This window comes from Empidonax traillii, unplaced genomic scaffold (genome assembly GCF_003031625.1).
Source record: "Empidonax traillii isolate 1590-97213 ecotype Southwest subspecies unplaced genomic scaffold, ASM303162v1 scaffold175:size1888319, whole genome shotgun sequence".
Classification (NCBI taxonomy): domain Eukaryota; kingdom Metazoa; phylum Chordata; class Aves; order Passeriformes; family Tyrannidae; genus Empidonax; species Empidonax traillii.
Window position 1 is genome coordinate 1,234,948 of NW_020955368.1, and position 21,061 is coordinate 1,256,008.

At 41.9% G+C, this 21,061-nt stretch overlaps 1 protein-coding gene across 5 annotated transcripts in view; it reads left to right on the forward strand.

The window, feature by feature from the left end:
- MAEA (macrophage erythroblast attacher) overlaps positions 1 to 21,061 on the forward strand; it is a 50,166-nt gene that overhangs the window by 296 nt on the left and 28,809 nt on the right. For 3 of the 5 annotated variants that reach the window (XM_027885954.1, XM_027885955.1, XM_027885956.1), the window contains one exon: positions 17,476 to 17,658. In XM_027885954.1, the coding sequence (XP_027741755.1) occupies positions 17,551 to 17,658 (108 nt within the window). In that variant the 5' untranslated portion in view covers positions 17,476 to 17,550. Of the gene's footprint in view, positions 1 to 7,748; positions 7,847 to 9,442; positions 9,467 to 17,475; positions 17,659 to 21,061 lie in introns of those variants that run through there. The other 2 variants (XM_027885953.1, XM_027885952.1) reach the window with 2 other exon arrangements.

Sequence of the window (21,061 nt, forward strand, 5' to 3'; positions counted from 1 at the left end):
GGGGTGGGGGAAGGAGGGAGCGCTGAAGGGGAACAGCGCTGAGGGGGAGCCCCTTTCCTCTCCAATGCCTTCTGCTCGCCCTCGGGAGCCCCGGGATGGAGCTGGGGAGGGATTCCCAGCGCGCAGTTCCCGCCTCGTCCCCGTTTTTCTCTCCGCTTTGACGCCCCGGCTGGTGCCGCTCCGGCTGCTGCTCTTCCCATCCCCCTCCGCTGAGGGAGAGGGACGTGCCTGGAATATGCGGCTCTCCCCGGTGTCTCCGTGTCCCGAGGGGACGGGGGAGGCCCCCGGGCCACGCTGGGGACACAAAAGAGCTGGCGGGGAGCCGGGAGAGGGGGAAGTGAGGCGCTTGTGGTGGCGGGGCGGTGTGAGCGGGGAGCGGGCTCGGGGCGAGCCGGGCTGGGGGAGAGGGTCTGGGGCGTGCGAGGGGAACGTATTCCCTCAGGAACGCCGGGGGCTGCCCGGAGTGCTCATCCCAGGTGATTATCTGGATCTGCGTGGCGTTGTTAGGAGACGTGCCGAAGGGGAGGCAGTGGAGGTGGTGGTGGAATATGGTTCCCTGGTCCCCTGAAGGTGGAGATGAGCTTGAACGTATAAAAAGGGACAAACGTGCTGGGGAAAAAAAAAAAAAAAGGCTGGAGGCCTGTGGAGACGAATAAGCGAAATGCAGTTTGGTAAAAGCACGGGAGTGCTGGGTCTGTCTGCAGGGTGAAGGTTTCCCAGGGCTGTATGGGTGGTCCTGGGCTTTAACCAGGTGTTGTCAGGCAGGTGAAGGACTCGGCAGTGACCTTAACGCTCAGTGCCTCGGGAGCCGCTGAACTGCGAGGATGATGCTCGTAGGAATCCACGGAAACCTTTGTCTGAAGTCTCGTGTTGTGTTATGAAGCAGGTCTGCCACATAACAGCAGTGGCTGTGGAAGGGGAGCTGGGAGAAGTCTGTTGCAGAATGCTTATTGAAGCATCTCTAGCGTCGGTGTGTCAACATTTTGTCGCCCATAGAAGACGCTTATGCGAAGTCAACTTTGTTGTGCTGAGATCACGCTGCACCTTCTTCGCGCACCGAGTGCCGTGTGCTCTTTGCAGGGTTGGTCTTGCGGGCTTTGAAACCATGTTCTTCTCCTGCATGTCCTCCCCCCCGCTCTCCCAACTCCCTTCTACTCGGGTCCGAGAAGCAGAAGGCCAAAGTGTTGATTCCCGTTTTACATATGAAGGCTCCTTTCTGTCTTCCAGAAGTACTTTAAAGCTGACAGTGTCAGGCTTAAATTTTAGAATAGCTGTAAAGAGTTCTCTCTAGCACTTTCCACGGCCAGGAAAAATGTAAAGGTATTTAATGTTAAGAAGATCATTTTAAGGCTGCATTTTAGATGTATCCCAGTTGTTATCTCAGCTTTGCTTGCTACATTCCTGAAAAATTACTGGCAGTGAGGATCAGTGAGTTTTTGTTTTGTTGCTGGTGACTTAGAGCAATTGTCAAGGTGCCAGCTATTTAAAAGGTAGAGAATATTTTGGACTACTTTTTTTATTTCCACAAGCATTCTTTCTCCCCAAAAAATCTCAACAAAAATATACATAAGAGATTGGAATGTTGTTTGTAAAGTTACGAATCTAAATAGTAAGAGGGTGAGACACCCCTCCACTGAAACTCCTAATTTTCCATTAAAGGTGGTGTTTATTGATTCTTCCCAGCACCCATTCAACTTCTGGGTTGTTCCTGTAATCTTTAACAACATTTTTCATTGTTTAAAAAACCTGTCAGAACAGTGTCTGCTCAAATCTTTTGAATGTGTCCTCTGAAATGTTCTTAGCTGTGAGTCATATATCAAAACATTTTAGTGGTGGAGGTGAAAAAGCAGCAGGGAGAAATGAGCACGAAGGCTGAAGTCTACTGAAGTAAGTTGATAGCAAATCCCACTTTGTTCTTTAGGAGTCAGGTGCCCACAAGTTTCTGTGGGACTGAGGCTCTGGGAATTTTTTTATTTCCACTTTATTCAGATGCTGTGTAAAATGTGTGTCACTTTTATTGTTGTTCACCAACACAGTAGCTCAGATATTTCTCTTGGAACTCTGATCACTGGTGATTTTCCCTTTATGCGAGTAAAATATAAAAGATTGCAGACTTGTATTTATATCCTTCCTGTTTCCTCCCTCTAACTTCCTCATGCCAACATCACTAGATAATAGTTGTGTAATAGTTCTACATTTACAGTATGTTCCACAGAGTGCTTTTTATGTGAAAGAGTGCTTCAGCGAGCAGAGGGAAATCCCTATTCCATAGCTAAATTGTGGCTGCTGCTGGAGTGGAAATGCTTCAGCCATTCTTCAGCAGATCAGCTGAGGGGAAGTAAATAGAGTTCTTCAGCTGAGTCTGGGGAAGCTGTTTAAGTGTACAAAATAATACTTGAATATTCCCCCTTCCCTACTCCAGTCCCTTCTCAAGGACAAGAAGGTTGTCAGCTATTCTTCTATCGAAGTGCTGTGCTGTGGAATCCTTTTTTTTTTTTTTTTTTTTTTTTTTTTAAAAAAAAAAAAAACCTACTGATAGAGAATTCTGGTCTCAGATGAGAGGATGTAACATGAAAGCTGACAAGGAATGAATGTGAACATTGTTGTCGTAGTTCTTTACTGAAGCACTAATAAACAAGTGATGACAGGAAGCTGGATAATTCATCCCTATCTCTAGAAGTGTGAGTAATTATTAAACTGAACTGGCAAGCTGTATGGAGTAAGACCCCAAGAGTGGAAGATGGGAGACCCAAAAGCAGGGATGATCACTTGTGAAAATGTTCTTATCTGGGCTGTTTGTGGCAAACGGTTTAGGGTCAGCTGGACTGCAACTGCTTTGAGAAACAGTTGATCACCAGGAGAGCTGTAGAAACACAGGATACTTGAGCGTCTTCTCAGAGCCGCTCTTTGGCTTGTTGTGTTGGCAGCTGTGGCAGGGGAAACACTGGCAGCACATTTTGTAAGGTTCTGGTTTGTCATGGAAATAGAATATTTACCTGACTGTTAGAGGGGAACATAGAGGAGAATTGGATTATCTGAAGTGTGCATTGTTCCTATCCCAAATCCACAGAATAGCTGAGGTTAGAACAGACCTCTGGAGACGGTCTAGTCCAGAGGCCTGCCCTCCAAGCAGGAGCAGATTGCTCAAAGCCATGTCCGAGCTGTTCTCAATTGCCTCCCAAGACAGAGATTCCAGCCTCTCTAGGCAAATCTATTCCAGTGTTTGACTACTGTTATAATATTAAAAAAAAATAAAATAGTAATTTTTAGTTTACAAGGAATTTTCTATGTTTCAGTTTATGTCTGTTGCCTTTTGTCCTTTTACTGGGCACTGCTGAGAGTAGTCTGGCTCCATCTTCTTTACTCCCCCCATCAGGTGATTCATACACATTGATAAGGTTTGCCCTGAGTCTTTTCTTCTAGTTAAACAATCCCAGGTCTCTCAGCCCCTCCTCATATATCAGATGCTCCAGTCTGTGAGTGATCTCTGTGGCCTTCTCTTTACTCATTCCAGTGTGTCCAAGGTTCTCTTGTAGTGGAGGCCCAGAACTGGACACAACACTTGAAATGGGTCTGACTCCTAGTTAGAGTAGAGGGGAAGGGTCACCTTCCTTGACTCCCTGGCAACGTTTCCTAACACAGCCCAGGGTGCTGTTGGTGGCCTTTGCTGCAAAGACACATTTCTGTCATGGACGACTTGTCCACCAGGACCCCAGGTTCTATTCTGCAAAGCTACTTTCCAGGTGTGGGACTCTGGAGTGTCTTGGTGCAAGTGGTTGTTTCTTCCCAAGTGTAGGACTTGGCATTTCCCTTTGCTGAACTTTTTGAGGTTCTTGTTTGCCTATTTCTCCAACCTGCTGAAGTCCTTATGAATGGCACCACGACCACCTGGCATATTAACAGTTCCTCCCTCCCAGTTTTGTATCATCTGCAGACTGAAAGTGCGCTCTGACCCATCATCCAAGTCACTAATGCAGGTGTCAAACAGTTCAGGTCAACTTCCTTACCCACTGAAGCAGAAAAGGTGCGAGATTAATTTTTTGTGTAATTGGTTGCACTACTTTATTTTTTCCCGTGTGTATAAGCTTCACTATAAGTTGGTTTTGAACATAACTTTGTACTTGGACATTATGAGTCAGAGTACTTCTGTCAAAACTTTGAGCACTCAGCAGCAAAAGTTCAGTGAAAGTGGTTCAAGCAGAACTTGAGAAGGACAGAAGTAACAGCTTCTAACACCTGGTTCACTGTCAGTACATCAGTGTTAAAAATGTATATGTAATCATTTTAGAACCATAGAATGCTTGGGTTGGAAAGAACCCTAAATATTATGAGGTTCTAACCCCCCAGCCATGGGCAGGGACACCTTCCACTAGACCAGATTGCTCAGAGCACCATCCAGCCTGGCCTTGAACACTGCCTGGGATAGTGCATCCATAGCTTCCCTGGGCAACCTGTCCCAGAGTTTTACCACCCTCACAATAAAAAAAACTTCCTAACACCTACTCTAAACCTGCCCTCTGTCAGTTTGAAACCATTCCTCCTCATCCTATCACTACATGCTCTTGTCAAAACTCTCTCTCCAGCTCCCTTGTAGCCTCCTTTCTAGATTTTTAGCTGATTTGTGAAGTGCTTTTCAAGCAGAATGTTGATAAAATAAGCGAAACCTGCATATTGGTAAGTCAGCTCTGCACTAAGTCATAGTGAACACTTACATCTCACGCCAAATCCATCTTCAGAGCAGGTGCTCTGACTCACCCCGTGCACTGAATGTCCACACTGAATAATGCACTTCCTGTTTTGACACATCGTGTGTGTGTCAGCAAACAAGTGTGACATCTTTTGTCCCGCTCTTCTGGTTCTGCCCTGGGCTCTGTTCTGAGAAACACTGTGTTTTGGGAAAAACCTGATACGGTGGGACTTCAGAAGTTGGACATTGTAAAGCAGCTTTGTGAAGTAGGAGTTGGCTCCCATTGGTCTCTTTTCCACCCCTGCCCACTCACTCAAAACATATTTTAAAACGATTAACGTGAGAAGAGGACACAGTAAAAGGCAGTAACAGTGTGGCCACGAGCTAGAGCTGTTGCTTGGGTTATCGGTACTCCACTGTGCCTGTAGGAAAATACTTTAGCAAAGATATTCTCAAACACCTCATCGAAGATCTCCTGTTAGTATCTTCCAAGTGAGTGCTCAGCTGATGTTGCAATTCTCAGTTGCAGCATACTTGAGTTGTGTTTTCGTGGGACAGTGGCCCCTGATCTTGTGATTGTGGTTTGTGTATGTTTTCTGGTGTAGGAATAATGTGTTTGTACAGTAGCTGGCATGTTGGGGTCTTTTAAATGTTGATAAAAAGCAAGAATGCTGGTGAAATGTTTGTTTCCTTGCGTAGTGAATGTTTTCCAAGACTTGGGAAGCAGGAGTACTTCAGACATTTGCTAGATATTGTCACAGGAGGTAAAATGCTTCACTGCTTGGAGTGATAGAAGTGGAGCTCTTGCTGGATGTTGTGGTTGTCCAGTGTCAATTTTTATCTCCCTAAACGTCTTCCCATTGTCTTTTAGTTCAGTAGTTCCTATGTTAATCAGCATAGGATTGTGCCTTTTGGGCCCTCAGATTTAGGGAAAGGCTGTTTTGGCAGATGGGTGTTTGCTATAAGGGCAAAGATCCATCAGTCCTTGTAAAGTCAAAAAGCTGCCCTCTTTGTACACTTGGCCTGCCACAGCTCCCAGCCTGCAGATGCACTACATGGGAAGCATTTGCTCTCCCAGAATGTGAAATATGCTCTATTACTTGATTGCTTACAATACATTATTGCCTTTTTAAATAAGGCAGGTTTCTGTTAAGATACCTTCATTTTGATATCCAGTAATTTAACTGCTTCACAACCTACTTTTGATTCACCTCAGCTTTTTTTTGAGTGCTTTGTGGATTAACGTGACTTGTAAACTAGTGAAAACTAAAGACGGATAATTAATTAATAATTAATATTGAGTAGAACTTCAGTCATTCATATATTCTGATGCAGGTCTCCTAATTGGAATCAATAATCCTTAATTATTTGTCTTAGGAGAAATGCTGTCCTATCAGCTGGACTAGGTTATTTTGGGAGCAATCTGATTGGAAATGGGGTCTCTAGGCAGTACCATGGGTGTCTGGACTGTGCAAACACACAGAAGGACGACGACCTCTTTCATTTAAAGAGGTGGTACTGTGATTAAAATGAACAAATATTTGGAGAAGAAAGGAGGAGCAAAACAAACGGAGGGACTTTCTCAGGACACAAACATGCTGCGTGACCTCAGCCAAGCAACTCAGCTGCTTCTTTGGATGGGAAGCAGTGCTTAGGTTCATGTTAGTACTCCAGTATTTCTACTAAAAGAAGAAAAGAAATTTGTTTTGAGGGCATCTTCAAACAAGTGCATTGAAGAGGACTAGCCTCTGCTGTCCCACGGGTGGCTCTAGACAGGGCTCTAAAATGGCTGTCAACCTGCTTACATAAGTATGCAAGACACTTGTCTGTAACTGTAAAATGGCTTAGTTTTTGTGTAGGAAGCCTTGTTCAAAAGTTCATAATGTATTCAGAAAGAAGTTACTTGCAGTTTGTGTAAAAGGATAATATTTGGAAGGATTATGATTGCTTCTGTTGACTAAGTATGTGTGTAGCAGATGGATAGTCAAGATTTTTTTGCTGCTAATTCTCTCCTGTATTGAAGTAGCAGCTTTGAATAATATAATGATACTTTCTTTCTAGACACAGCTGCTCTAGAATACACAGTACTGCCTCCCCGAGTTGTTAAACTGACTTGTTTTTAACTAAGGCAAACTGCTAAGCTTTACACTTCAAAAACACTGAAACTGTTTTTAAAAAGAGTGATTTTTTTAAAAAAATCCAAAGTACTTGCAACTGCATTTGGGCTTATGAAATTACTTTGTGTTGATCTATATCTCTTCAAGAGTTTATATTAATGTTTTCACCTAATTAAACCTAAATCTAGACATTATTATAAGCCACTCATTACTGAAATATACTACTTCTCCTTTTTGTAACTTCCTTTTTCTTTTCTGATTTTGCCTAGAACAAAGAAAAACCTATTACTATTTCAAGGAATTGATAAGAGCTACTCATCAGAAGAATTCACTCTGTGAATAAGTGGTGATATCATTTACATTTTGGATGAGTTCAGTGACAAATAATGATGCTGACTCTGTTCTGAAATAATCCAAGAATTGTAGGGGGAAAAATGGAGTGTATAAAAATACAGAATTTCAGTAATTCTGCATGGAAAAGCTTAATTGTTACTGGTTTGAGGGGAGAGTTTTCAGTAGTTCATTGTATCCTACCTCATTTTTCAAATGGCATCATGTCTAATAGTTGTCCTTCTATTTTGCTGAGGATGAGCATGGTGATCTACTCTAGTCCCAAGGAAACAGCTTAATGCTCAAAGGTGTTTCTTGCAGGGTTTACTTTTTCTCTTGATACTGTTTGTTTATTAAAACTCTTCAGGAGATGCTTATTCTTTCCATGTTGCCATACTTCCTCTTTCCCAAAGTAGAACTAAGTTGTCTTTTCTTCTTGTCTTTTGAAAGGCAGTTTCCTCCCTGCACTTCTCTTTCTGCTCCCTACCTGTCTGTGTCTTTCATGTAAGGGCACGATCCATGGCATTTGAAAAAGCTTATTTATACCTCAGAAAGTCTTCAACTGAATTGTCTGGGAAACCTGTAGATTCACACAAATCTCTGGTGCTTTTCAGGTGTTATAAGCTAACACAATTGAGGAGAGGAAGCACATCATTTTTCTGACCCTTGAAAGGAGAGCATAGTTCTGTAATGGTTCCCCCCACCTAATCTGGTAGGACTCTTTTATTTTATATTTCTTGAAACTTTTTTTCTTTTTCTTCCCAGTAGTTATGTGACTTCATGTACTTGATAAGATGTTTCCAATTCCTCCTGCCCATGACTGAGTTAATTTGAAAATGTACACAACGGAGGTATTTGTGTCTTTTAAAAAAAAATCACATTTTATGTGGGAAAGAGTTGCTTTCAGCCAGGAGACTGTAACATTGAGGAAGGATGATTCACACAGACATCTGTAAGGTCAGGGTATAGAGTTAAAAGTTCCCTGCATATGAGTTGGTGCTGCTGTAAAGCTAGACCCAATTCTTGCTTCCAAATACAGAAGAAAATTGGATGTTCTTTTACAGAACTGCAAACCTGTGTAAAAGATACTTGTTTCTGTTTTCTGTGAAATCAGCTTTTAGAATATAAACCCTTGAAAATTCCTGTTAACAGGAGTCTGGGAAATGGTTAATGGTCTTACTTTCACTGCCAAGTAATTCTTCCTTCAATTGTGATGACTTTTTTGAAGTCTCACTTTTACTCTGTAATTTCCAACAATCAAGTGATACTATAAACGCTGGCTTTTACTTTTTTTCTCTGCTGCATCTGAACTAGTTTCCTATGTGTGGTCACTCTGGGGTAGAAACTGTTTCTGATTAATGTTGTGGTCTGAAAGAGATTGATGGAATTTTAGTTTGCATTTTTATCTGGCATTTTTTAGGTTTGAATCTAGTAAGTAAAGAAGGAATTTAGCCTGTTGTAGTATGTGACCTAAAAGTCTAGTGTAAGGCTACAGACTTGTGGGAGGTTGAAGGCTTACATGTTTTGCAAAACTTTTAATCGTAAAAGAAATGTGTATAGCTCAGTCTTTCAATATTGGAAAAACTTGTGGGCAGCATCAAGGTGATATTTGAAGTTTCAGAAAGTGGCCATTACACTTTGGCCTAGGATCCTGCACCTCTAAAGGAGTAGATATGCAGGATGTAACACTTTTTTCTAAAAAAATCCTTATTTGGCTTGGGAAATAAGCCTGTATCCAGTCCTCCCCCTAATTCTCTGGGAACTCTCTGAGAAATGCTGAAGTAGTCTGAGGATTTTGTTGGATAGCTGTGAAAGGAAGACAAAGTAGAAGACTGTTTCAGTGCTTCTACTTTCTTAAGTAAAATTCTAGTGGGATTCTTAATATATGTAATTGATTTTTCCCTTCCAGCCAGTGGCTTATTGATGCAGAAATACTATCCTTACTAATCAAATATAGAATAGTGCACATCAGTTAAATGTGACTCTTGAAAAGGACATGCCATGTAAAAATTCTGGAGTCTTTTTAAAATATTAAAGGAGGTGGATGGTGAGGTGGATTTGGTTGATAGTTCATTCGCGTAACGGAGTGTTCTTTGGAGATAAGCCTTACCAGGAACTCTTGCAAGAAAGAACACGGAAGTCCTTATGTGGGAAGTACCTCCTGTGGTACTGGGCAAGATAAAAAACAAACATCAAGATTTGGTAGCCAATCTCTGTAATGCTGGAAGGTTGGTGTTAAGAGTCTTGCTGGTATCCAGCTGATTGAGCAGCCTGGAAGAGAGAGAGAGTGCTGAGATGGAACAGCTTCCTTGATGATACTGAGATGATCGAGGTATTACAGATATAGCCCAAGTGTGAAGCGTTCAAGAAGAATAATGAGAGACTGAATGGGTGTTAAAATAGATTAAATTCAATATAGGCAAGTGTGGTGGAAAGAAAAATCAATCCCAGCAGCCTTTTTTTTATATACATATATATATATATATATATATATATCTAAAATAGAGTCAGAAATTATCATCATTGCTCAGTGGGATCTTGAGGTTGTAGTGAATGTTTCCTGAAAATGGTCGGGTAAACATAGGACAGAAGTGCTGGGAAAGGGAAGAATGGAGAACCTTATTAAATAGCAATGAAAATCCATGGCTACTGCTTCTCTCAAGGAGTATGAGTTACTTTTATTTTCTCCCTTCCCTCATCCTGAAATAGGATGTACTAGAACTGGAAAATGTCTACAGGTGGGCAAGAATGAATAGAGATATGGAACATCTGTCTTCAAAGAATGGTTTAGAAAGAACTTCTTCAATCTCAAGATACATGAGAAGTATGTGGGAGAAAGTCTGTTCCCTTTTTTGCTTCCAAAACAAGAACAAAAGAGTTTCAAATAAGGCTGGTTGTTGACAAGTAAAAACCAAAGAGTATTTCTTCACACAGTGTGAGGCTGTGAAACGTCTCGCCACAGGATGTTACAGCGCTAAAAGCCGGGTCAACAGCAACCAGCAGAGTTCATGGGTGAGAAACACTCTGTGGTGTTTCTACTATTAAACTCCCATCTCTGGCTCAAGAAAAGATGGTGACAGAGGAGGACTTCTGGTCTTACCCATTTCTTCATATGGAAATGTATTTGGGGTTTAAATTAGCAGTGGGGATCTATAATTCAGCCCCCTTTAGAGATGAAGTACTAAAATTAAGGTAAGGAAGTACCCCTGCAGGCTGTGTAATTCAGGCTCCTGCTTGAATCTGGGCTGACCTCAAAGCTAATCTGAGTTGCTTAGGGTCCTGCCTAGTTCTGAAAGTTTTGAAGGGTGGAGGTTCCATCCTTGCCAGCTACTGTTCCAGTGCTTACCAATTCTCCTGTTTGAAATATTTTTTTTCTTTATGTCCAACTGGAATTTCCTTCAGTGCCAGCTGTCAACTGCCTCTTTCCTTTCTGCTCTGTAACTCAGAGAAGTCTGGCTGGCTCTTATCTATGACCTTCACCTTTAGGGAGTAGAAAGCTTCAATCAGCTCCCAACTCCCTGTAGCCTTCCCTTCAGTGAGTAAAACACGCCTGCCCCTCTCAGCTTCACTTGGATTTTGTATCCTCCAAGCAGCTCACTGTTGTGGTGGCAGCCTTCTGGACTCCTTCCAGTTTATCAGCATCTCTTCTTTAACAGGAGGGGGAAGTGACCTGAAAACCAGACTCAGTATTCCAGATGAGTCTGCAGGAGTGCTGGGCATAAACAATCACTCCTCTCAGCCCACTGCCTTTAGTCTTGCCAGTGCAGCCTGGGATGTGGTGAACTTTCATTGCCACAAGAGTCTGTAGCTGGTTCATGTCCAACCTGCTGTCCATCAGACCCTCTGCCCCTTTTCCTGCAAGAGGTGATCCTCACCAGTTACTCCACAGTGTGTGCCAAAGGCTGGGGTGGTTTTGTGCCAGGTGCAGGGCCCTGGTTTTTCCTTTGATTGCGTTTCGTAAAATTCTTGGTGTGTTTCTACAGCTTGTTGTTCCTTCTGAACGGCAGCCCTGCCACCCAGCGTTGCCAAGCACTCCACTCACTCTGTGAGCTTTCTGATTGTGTGTTCCATAGTGCCAGTGGGTGAGGGTGACACATGTATGTTGGAGCTGATAACATTCCTTGGGAATCAAGCAGTGCTTGTGATTGGCCACCAGGCTTTTGCACCATCAGCCATTATATTCTTTGAGCTTGGCTCTGCAGTCAGGCCCTAACCTGTCTTGTGTTCCAGCCATTCAGTCCACACCTCCCCAGTTTGGCTACAAGGGTATTGTGGGAGACAGCGTGAGAAACTTCACTAATATTGTTATTAAGTGCTGCCAGTGCACTCCTGCCGTTCAGAGACAGTCCATCACTGACAGCAGTGTTGTCCAGCTTGAGCTGGTTATGGCAAATCTGGGCTGGTTATTCCTAGTCACCTTTATGAGTTTGGAAATGGTTTCCAATATGCGTTTTTGTTTTAATGTAACTGAGATGAGGCACACCAGCCTGTATTTCCATGGTCTTCCAGGTTCTCTTTTTGCAGTAGAGGTAGGAAACCTGACCTTTTCAGTGCCTGACAACCTCCCTTGTTCACCATGACATTCCAGCAATGGTAGCAGCGTTGCAGTGTCATCTGTGAGCCCCCTCCCTCCCTTCTGCTGCCATGTACCTGTATCTTCAGCTGCTTTGGACCTCCTGTGTGAATTGTACCTCTCTACCCAGACTCAGTTGCTCATACATGATCAGGAAGGCTTAGAAGACGACCTTACCAGTAAAGACAAGGCATTTAGAACTAATACTTTCTGTTCTCCTGTGTTGCTGGGTCACAAACTCAATTTTGTAGGTGCTTTTCTTCATCTTCCTTATGCTGCTCCTGTGTCTGTAGAGCCCTTGTAGTTACAGCTACTTATTTGAACTTTTGATAAATCAAGTGGATGTGTATGTTGGCTGTGATTTTTAATAGTGCTGGATTTCTAGCTGTGACTCTTTTTCCCCCATCCTGGCTGGAGGACCACAACACCTCTGCAAAGAAGACCTTGCCACAGTTCATGTTTATTCTGTTTATTCTGTTATGTTGTACTCTCCCCCAGGCAGAGAGCCCTTCAGCAGTGTATGTATCCAATTTGTTTGGGAACCCCAGGTGCTTAATGAGTGAGTGACTGTGTCAGTTGGAGAAGCTGTGAATGTGCAACAAGGCAAAAACTTTGCCACATTCTCGAAATGCCATTCAAGCTGCTTAATAGAATTCAAGGTGCTAAAAGGAGCCTGAGTCCAGTCTGGATGTCTGACTTCCGTCAGCATAAATGCCATTGAGGAAGCAAAGCCTTATAAGCTTTGATCACTACAATTAATGAAATTCTATGAGGGGAAAAGGATTTGCATTCTCCTCTAACATTCGATATTTTTAAAGGCTGTAGCTGGTATGTTCTCATTGCAAGTTTTGTAAAGCCGGTGTTCTGTGAGCCTGTGGAGATAAGCAAGAGCTGGGGTGAGAATGTGATCAGCAGCTGTTTCTCTATATTTGATTTATGGATGGAGCTCTAAGTGCACTTAGATACATTTGGAACACCTTAAGAAGAAAAGAAAAATGAAGAATCTCATTAAAATGTCGATAACGAGTGTGAAAACAATACGCACTGCAGGATGCTGTATAATGGATTGACCGGTTTAGAACCATGGAATGGTTTGGTTTGAAGGGACCTTAAAGATAATATAGTTCCAACCTCCCTGCCATGTCCATCAGACCAGGTTGCTCAAAGCCCCATCCAACCTGGCCTTGAACACTTCCAGGGATGGGGAGTCCACAACATCGCTGGGTAACCTTTTCCAGTGCCTCACCACCCTCACAGTCAAGAATTTCTTCCTGGTATCTAATCTAAACCTGCTCTCTGTCAGTTTAAAGCCACTCTCCATCGTCCTATCACTCCATGCCCTTGTCAAAAATCCCTCTCCAGCTCTCTGGTAGCCCCTTTAGACACTGGAAGGTGCCAGAAGGTCTCCATGGAGCCTTCTCTGCTCCAGGCTGAATAGCCCCAGCTCTCTCAGCCTGTTTTTACTGGAGAGGTGCTCCATGCCCTCTGATTACCCTTGTGACCTCCTCTGGACTTACTCCAATGTGTCCTTGTCCCTCTCATGTTTGGGGCCCCAGAGCTGGATGCAGCACTGCAGGTGGGGCTTCACGAGGGCAGAAAAGAGGGGGAAAATTGCCTCCCTTAACCTGCTGGTCACACTTATTTTGATGCAGCCTAGGATGCAGTTGGCTTCATGTTGTTTATATTTCGTTAAATATTTATTTTCAGACTGATAATTAACACTTGAGAAGTGTATACAGTTTGCTAACCAGGCTAGAATATATGCGAGTGTTTATTGCTGATTTCCCCCCCCCTAGTTTTAATATGTATTTAAAAAACTCAAGAAAATTTAATCACTTAGTGATTATTGAAAACTTTAATTTACACTTTATTTCAGGGTATTTCAAGTTACATTTGATGTAGCTTATGAAAACTTTGCCTGCAGTTGCCCAATTTGAACAGTTTTAGCCACTTCATGGTTTTAGAACTTCCAGTCTTGGTTTGGTACCTTATTGGTATTCATGGGCTGTTTGGGCTGAAGGCCAGGCAGTGAACACCCCAGCTGAGTTCCAAAGTGTGCTTAAAAAGTGCCTCAGACATCCTGAGCTCTGCAGTTTCTGCTCCCTGCACTCAGCAACCAACATGTGGCTCTCAGGGCAGTCCTTCCTCTTCTTCCAACCAATTCAAGTTTGTAGGTCCAGAAGGATCCTCTCCTAAGTCTTGTCTCCATAGCTGGAGGTTGCTGGAGCGTGTTCTGGGAGAGCACACCAGTTTTCTGGCTTTCTAAAACCGGAGTGAAGTAACTCCTGAAATTAAGAAAATATCAGGTTAATCAGTTTTCTCTGCCTCTCTGTTGGCATTTAGCACCTGGAAACAGACGTACTTCATTTGCAGAAGCCTCCAGCCAAGTAGGCTTTCCTTCATATCACAGCCAAATTTTGACCTCAGAAAAACCTCTGTTACTGTAATTTTACCCCTTGTGTAGGCTATTCTAACTTCAGTCAAATTCCTTTTCACTAGATTTAAGTTTGACCTGGTTTAGTACGTGCTGAAGTTGAATAATGTGTCTGCAGCTGTGGAAGCTGATGAACAAAAGGAGCAGAATCTGTTTGGTGACACTGGATTTAAACGTGCTGCCCACTAGTATTTTACAACTCTCCTTTGTATCCTCTGGTGTGTTCACGGTATGAGCCACCTGGGTGTGGTTTTTCAAGCTCTAACGAGTCGGACAAGTTGGTGGTGTGCTTATACAGAACACATTCTTTTCAGTACTTGCTGCTTTATTTCAAATTTTTCTGTTGTTTAGTTACTGATTATTCTTTTTTCCTTAAGGTAATTCTTCCCTAGGCAGAGTTCTGTAGGTCACTTTTTCCGCTAAAGACTGTGTAATCCAGGCTCAGTCACAGATTGGTACTGGCAGAAAAGATTGAAGGTCTCTAATGAGATGTAAATATTGCACCTGTCTCTTGATCCAAAAAGTTTGATGTTCACTGTTTTCTAACTACAGGACCTGAAAATTAAAGTGAACCATAATTAAGAATTATTAAAATTGCATTGTCCAGAAAACTTTATGTTCTCCTTCCATTTACTTTCATTGTTGGAGGGAAAAAATGAACTTACTGGTACAAAGCCTGAAACTTTTGAAGAGTTCTGCAGTACAGCAAACCGGTACTGGGCAGCAGAATCTTTTGGAGCCTTGGAACTGTAGGAGTAACAAAAGGACCAGTGGATCAAGATGCAAAATAGAGATAAAGTGCTTTCTCTGTAAGGAATGTAGCAGTTGCAGTTTCTAAATTTTGGCATTGGTAAAATCTAATCCTGTAAAGTAAGTGTAATAACTGTACCTGGGGAGGATTTACAGATATTCTCTTAAAAAATTCTGCTGGGTCTATAGTAAGAAACAAGTGCCTGTACAAATTATGAAAAGCTGTGGTAAAGAGTATTTACTGCCAGCTTCAGTTATGCAAATAATTTCACTGTACCTTTCATTTCCCTTGTTATTGGTACACTAAAGATATGCTTCACAATATGTTTTTTATTTACTGTATGGTGGAGCAGTTCAACTCACAGCCTCTTCCACATGGGATGTTCAGATCATTTTTAGGTTAGGGCAAAAAAAAAATAAAACAATATTCAAAAACGTATTGCACCTAAACACATTCTAAATGATATATAATGATGCCAGCTGAAATTGAAAGTTCAATTGTTCTAAATGTCATATGAACACAAACTGTGCCAGAAATCTGCACACTAAAGAGACAGAGCACAGGAAACTGGAGCTGTTATTGCTCTTGCAATAGGAACTGCAGATAAGGAACTGGGGAAAAGGGAGATTAAACATGGACATTTTTTCAAACTGACTAGATCTGTGTCCTGCTCAAAATTTAACAAAAGCACTTACTGTAGTCAAAAAGATACCTCAAATCAGTAGTAACTTGTGCAGGTTTTGATTGATGTAGCTTTGCAGTGTGGCATGGAAAGCTGATTAACAAAATACTTGCAGAAATGTTTTTCAGTGAGCAGTAAGAAAAATGCAGGGGGAGGGAAGCAAAAAAATTGTCTTAATGCTGTCTGGCATCAAGCCTTGGAAATAAAGTTTCCATGTTCAAAAGCTCGATGTCAAAATAATGGTCCCCCAAAACATCCCTTCTGTCTGTGGGGCTCTAAAATGTTTCATACTTTTTGTGGAAATGGAGAAATGAGAGTTGTAGATCGAATAAAAGATGGTTGCGTAGGCAACTAAGTAGGCGTCGAAGCCTGTTAATTGTGATGGTTTATGTGGTTTGGGTTTTGGGTGGGTGTAGTGCTGGGATTTTAGGGCAAGATGTATAAGGAGAATAATTGTTTTAGCTTGATGCTTCCTGTGCTAAAGGCTTGTTCTGACATTTGTTTGGTTCTTAACTTCAGATGCCAAAAACCATTAAATAGATCATTTCAGTGTTCCTGAGAGGAAGAAGAGAGCCCTTTCATATCTTATCAGGAGTATCCTTGTGTTAAATTTCTGCTACAAATAGGAACAACCTACTGTAGGTCATGCAAAGTCTTGGAAAGCAAATGCTTTACTCTGAACCAAACCATTCTCTAACTGGGAACTGCAGTGATTAATGTAGTAACCTCTCTCCTAATGGAGCCCAAAAGGAGTGTGGCCCCTGGGGACACTTCCTTGCCTGCAAATGATTAGAATGAGGAAAATGGAGACCTTGATATAATTGATTAGAAGTTATATGCTTGAAAGATTTGTAATCAAACAAGAACGTGATACGTACCAAACAGAGCGCTGATTCGCGTTTCCTGTTCTACCTTTAACATGTATAATCTGATTGCTGGCGAAATTAGGCCTTTGATTAATGGAAAAGCAATCAGGGTTATCATAACTACCTGAAAGAACTTCTCATGGATTTTTTAAAGATAAAAGACATGGATTAATTAAGTGTACAACACTGGAATGTTTTTAAAAATTCCCATCCAAATTGCTTGTGCTGTCACTGTAGTGGAAACAACATGATGGGAGCAGCTTAGCATTTACTGTGAGCTTTTCCCAAATCATTCACCAGGCTGTAGGCTGCTCCCATATATATGTCCTTAATTGCCATCAGTAGCAGTTTTGAGACCTCCAAGACTGGTTGATCTCACCCAGGAATGAAGCCTGAGGAATTTAACCAACTCATGCCATGCAGTGTAGGGCTTTATCACTAAAAGAGAATTTACATGGAATTTCTCTTAGCATTCCTTGTAGTCTCAGTGGCAGTAATGTTAAAAAGTTGTCTTTTGTGGGCAGAAGTATGTAGGAGACCTATTAGGTTTCCTGAATAACTGTTGGTGTACTATATATACATTTTTTAGTAGCCAATATGTATTATACGTGCTTTCTCAAAGGTAACTTTTTCTTTAATGAGTTCCTGAAAGAAAGAAATGTAAACTTAAAAAATCAAGTTCTGAAGGGTGATCTGTTGGTTATAGTTTAACTTGTAGCTTTCCTTTTGTAGACACACATTTGTCTTTGCTTTCTGTTCTCCCTGGACTGTTTCCAGCCAAAGCAGGAAAGGTGAAACTGGTACAGAAAAGAAACTTCAGTATTTATGTCCTGTCATTTTTTTCATAATCTTTGAAGTGTTAGGTCCTTGCTGAAAGGCTTTAAATAAGGGCTTTGCTATAGGAACTAAAGTTCAATTAATGATCTTTACTCTCCTGGAACCGAGGTGTCCTTTGAGGGTGCATCAGATGAAATCATCAGTCTCTCTAAACTCTAGAGGACCAGAAATCCTGATGGCTTGCTCTTTCTGGTTCAGGTGCCGTACGAAACACTGAACAAACGATTCCGGGCTGCACAGAAGAACATCGACCGGGAGACCAGCCACGTCACCATGGTGGTGGCAGAGCTGGAGAAGACGCTGAGCAGTTGTCCTGCTGTGGACTCAGTCGTCAGTCTCCTGGATGGAGTAGTTGAAAAGCTCAGCGTTCTGAAACGCAAGGTAAGCGTGGTTTTCTACCTTCACTGCTTGGTCTTCACAGAGTGAACAAGAAATAATCTGCAGTGCTGTCTGCCTGGGTGTTCTTCTCCAGAGAACAGGGGTTACTGGCACTGCAAGTGAAGGACTTCAAACGCACACTGAAATCTTGCTTCGCTGTGCTTGAGGAACGTGACTTGGTGTTCCACGGCTAAGCATAACAAACCTCTGTTGAGAGGTAAAATTAGTAAATGTTTATAGTCCTGAAAAGGAATTTTGCTACCCAGAGAAAAGAAATAGCAGCAAAATTAATTGATTTGTATCAGTTCCTGCTTGTCTAATGGAAAGCTTTGTGCCAGTAGCATTAATTGATCACTCGAAGAGCAAAACAGGTAGAACATGCAGCTGAAAAATGTTTGACTTCCAGTGCAGGAATAGATGTATGTAGCGATGAGGCTCATTTGCAGAAGAAAGTGCAAGTTGTCCTGGATTGTTACTTGAAATTTTTTTTAATAAACACTAAACTTGCGAGTTGAAAGATTCCCAGGGAATATTAAGAGCATTTTAAACAAAATTTGGCAAGATAACCTGCTGTTAAGCTTGAACAAAATAGAGCCAGCCTTTCATGCCTTTACCACATCTTTCTTAGAAAAAGATGTATATGTTCTTAGAAAAAGAAGCATAAGCCATCCTTATTTTGGATGGGAATATTACTCATCCTGAGAGTCATCAGAACACTTACTTGAAACAAGTCTTGCAGAAAAATGAAAATAGCTCTGTCGCCTGACTTTAAAGCAGTGCTTCTCCAAAAATAAATAGATGAAACATAGTAGCAGAATCATTTCATTAAAACTTAAATGAAATAACCAACAGATATAAATCTTGAGACGGTATTAAGTGAAGCATCAAAATACCTTGGAGGTTTGTAACATGAAAATAACACTGTCATGTATGTTGATTTGGGGTTTTCTGCTTGAACAAGTCAGCTGGGTGTTGAAAAGCTCTTCTGCAGAAGACTTCATAAATTAATTGCCCTTTTCATCTTTGGATTGTGAGACTTAAAAAGGTCTTGAAGGATATGGGTTTTTTCACTTCTCTGTTACAGAAAGAAATAAGTACTATTTCTGAGAGAGGAGTCAGGTTTTGCTTGTAGGTGTGTAGTAATGATGTGGAGGAGTAAAAGTTATTTACTTGTTAAATCTTTGCTGGCTGTGGGGGTGTGTCTGAAGGCATTGCTGAATGTTTTGGGTGCAAAGCTCCACTTTAATGTAATTGCTCATTTGTATTTGATTGCTTGAAAGACTGTGGGGAATCTTACAGCCTCTCAGAAATAACAAAAGGCAAAAAAAAAATTGTTTAACAGTAAAAGTCTTCTGAAATACAAAGGACTTGTTTCTGTTCCAAACTCTCTACTCCCAACTGTCTTCTCTGTAATCTCTGCCCCAAGCAAAATGATTGTTTTCTTTAGGGCCTTTGGACCCTGTGGGATCTCTGTTTCCTCCTGTGTTTAGACAAGGATCTGATGAACTGCTGAGATGGCCATAATAGAATTAGATGGTTCCTTTATTTAACTCCTTACTCACTCTTAAAAGAGAGCTTTTCAACCCAGCAGGTTTCTTGGGTTCTGAAAACGGTCCTGGGGAAACCTAGGCCTTTGTGTTTTTCCGTTTGTATCCTGTTTAATATGCTTGTTCCCTCAAGTTCTGTTAATGTCCAGCAGGGCAGGTCCAGATAGACTTGGTTCAGAGAGTTTTGAAAAGGATCAGTAGCCTTTCTGAGTGTGCTAGAAGGATCAAAAACCCAGCAAGAGCTGTATAAGTCCAGGTACAACCCCATATAAGCAGAGCCCTTTGGAATGAGAAAGGGTCTAACCTTTGTGCCTGGCTGGCTTGAATTCTCTTAGTTGTATTCAGAATATTTCTCAAGGTTACCTTCACATCTGGTAACACTGCAGACATCTAAAAAGTGAAAGTGAGCTTTGGCTCGAGTTCGTCTTTGCTTGCTGAACGGGAAAAGACTCAGTTTGTAACTTAAACAAAGTACTCATCTCCAAACTGTATGTTAAAAAATAAAGCTAAATACAGTAATGGAACTCAGACTTCAGTAATAAAAATAACTCGAGGTACAAATGTTTACGTGGATTTTGGTTAAAGATTCATGTATAGTGACTAAGGTTTTAGATACTTGAGTTGGGTATCAAGGGCCAGATCAGGGCCAGGCTTAACTGGGGCAAATTTTTGGTGGGAGTTTCTTGCACAAGTTTTCTCTTATTTCACTTGGCTTTTCGAATACTGATCCTTCCAGAAAAAGTGTCTATATGGGCAGGCATGGTAAACACAACTAGAACCAACCCGTGCTTCCAGGGCTGGAGTTGTTATCCAAGGATGACACTGTAGCCTGAATAACTTGAGTACTGGGGAGGTGGCTGTGTCAGCATGGAGTGCAGGGGGGGCTGCCAAAAGCCTGCCAGGTGATTTGGGCTGTGCTGGGCTGACAAACCTGCCTGTACCTTCCTGTGCAATTCTTCAAACCCAAGCCAGCGAGTTTAAAGTCACCACAAGGCAACCCAACCTGCAATTGCATCACCAGTGATGGATTCCAGGTGGGAAAGGTACTGACCATCCTCTGCTGGTTTGCCTTTACCTTAGCCAGCACATGAAGGTGCTGCCAGCTTTCTAGAGTTCTTGTAGCCTGGCGTGACCCAGAGCTGTCACGTGCTGTGTACTGAGTCAGCAAGCTTGGTGTGACGAGGTGTATGTCATAAAACTGCCTGGAAAAATTCGCAGCAAAACCATTCAGCCGTGCAACTTTAAGGCTGAAGGGAAGCAAGTAGGAGCTGAGTGCTTGTTTTTTAATTAAAAAAAAAAAAAAATGTTGGTGTGTGTGTTTTGTGCTGGATATGCCAATATGTTGGTTTAAAAAAGTCATTCCTCTGGGCAAATGTATTTTCCTATGTAAGGCTCCTTAACAATGGATTCATGCTTCCACAGCAGCAGAGTTAAATGAAATAGTACCACTTTAACAAAACTGAGGATTTTTGGAAAACTGCTCTTAGGTCCTTGAGTTACAGGTGCCAGGAGGCCAACTGTTTGTATAATTTTCATTATTGCATGACTGATTAAAACGGCTCCAGTGTATCAGAAGTAATGTGGGTTTACTCTGCATCACTCCTCAGTAGAACTAATTCAGCAGGACAGCTGCTGGAGGAGGAAGCCATACATAGGTTAGAGGTGGAAATTTTGCTTTCAAATGCTTGGACTAGGTGACTGCAAACTCCCACAAAGCACTTTTCAGGCTATTACAGCAGTTGCTGCTGCAGGTGATACTTTGTTGGTTTTGAACAGATTGCAAATTAAGCAGAAAAATGTATATATTCATAATGTCAAATAATTCAAAACCTATTTCTGTCCAAGACTGTCTCACAACT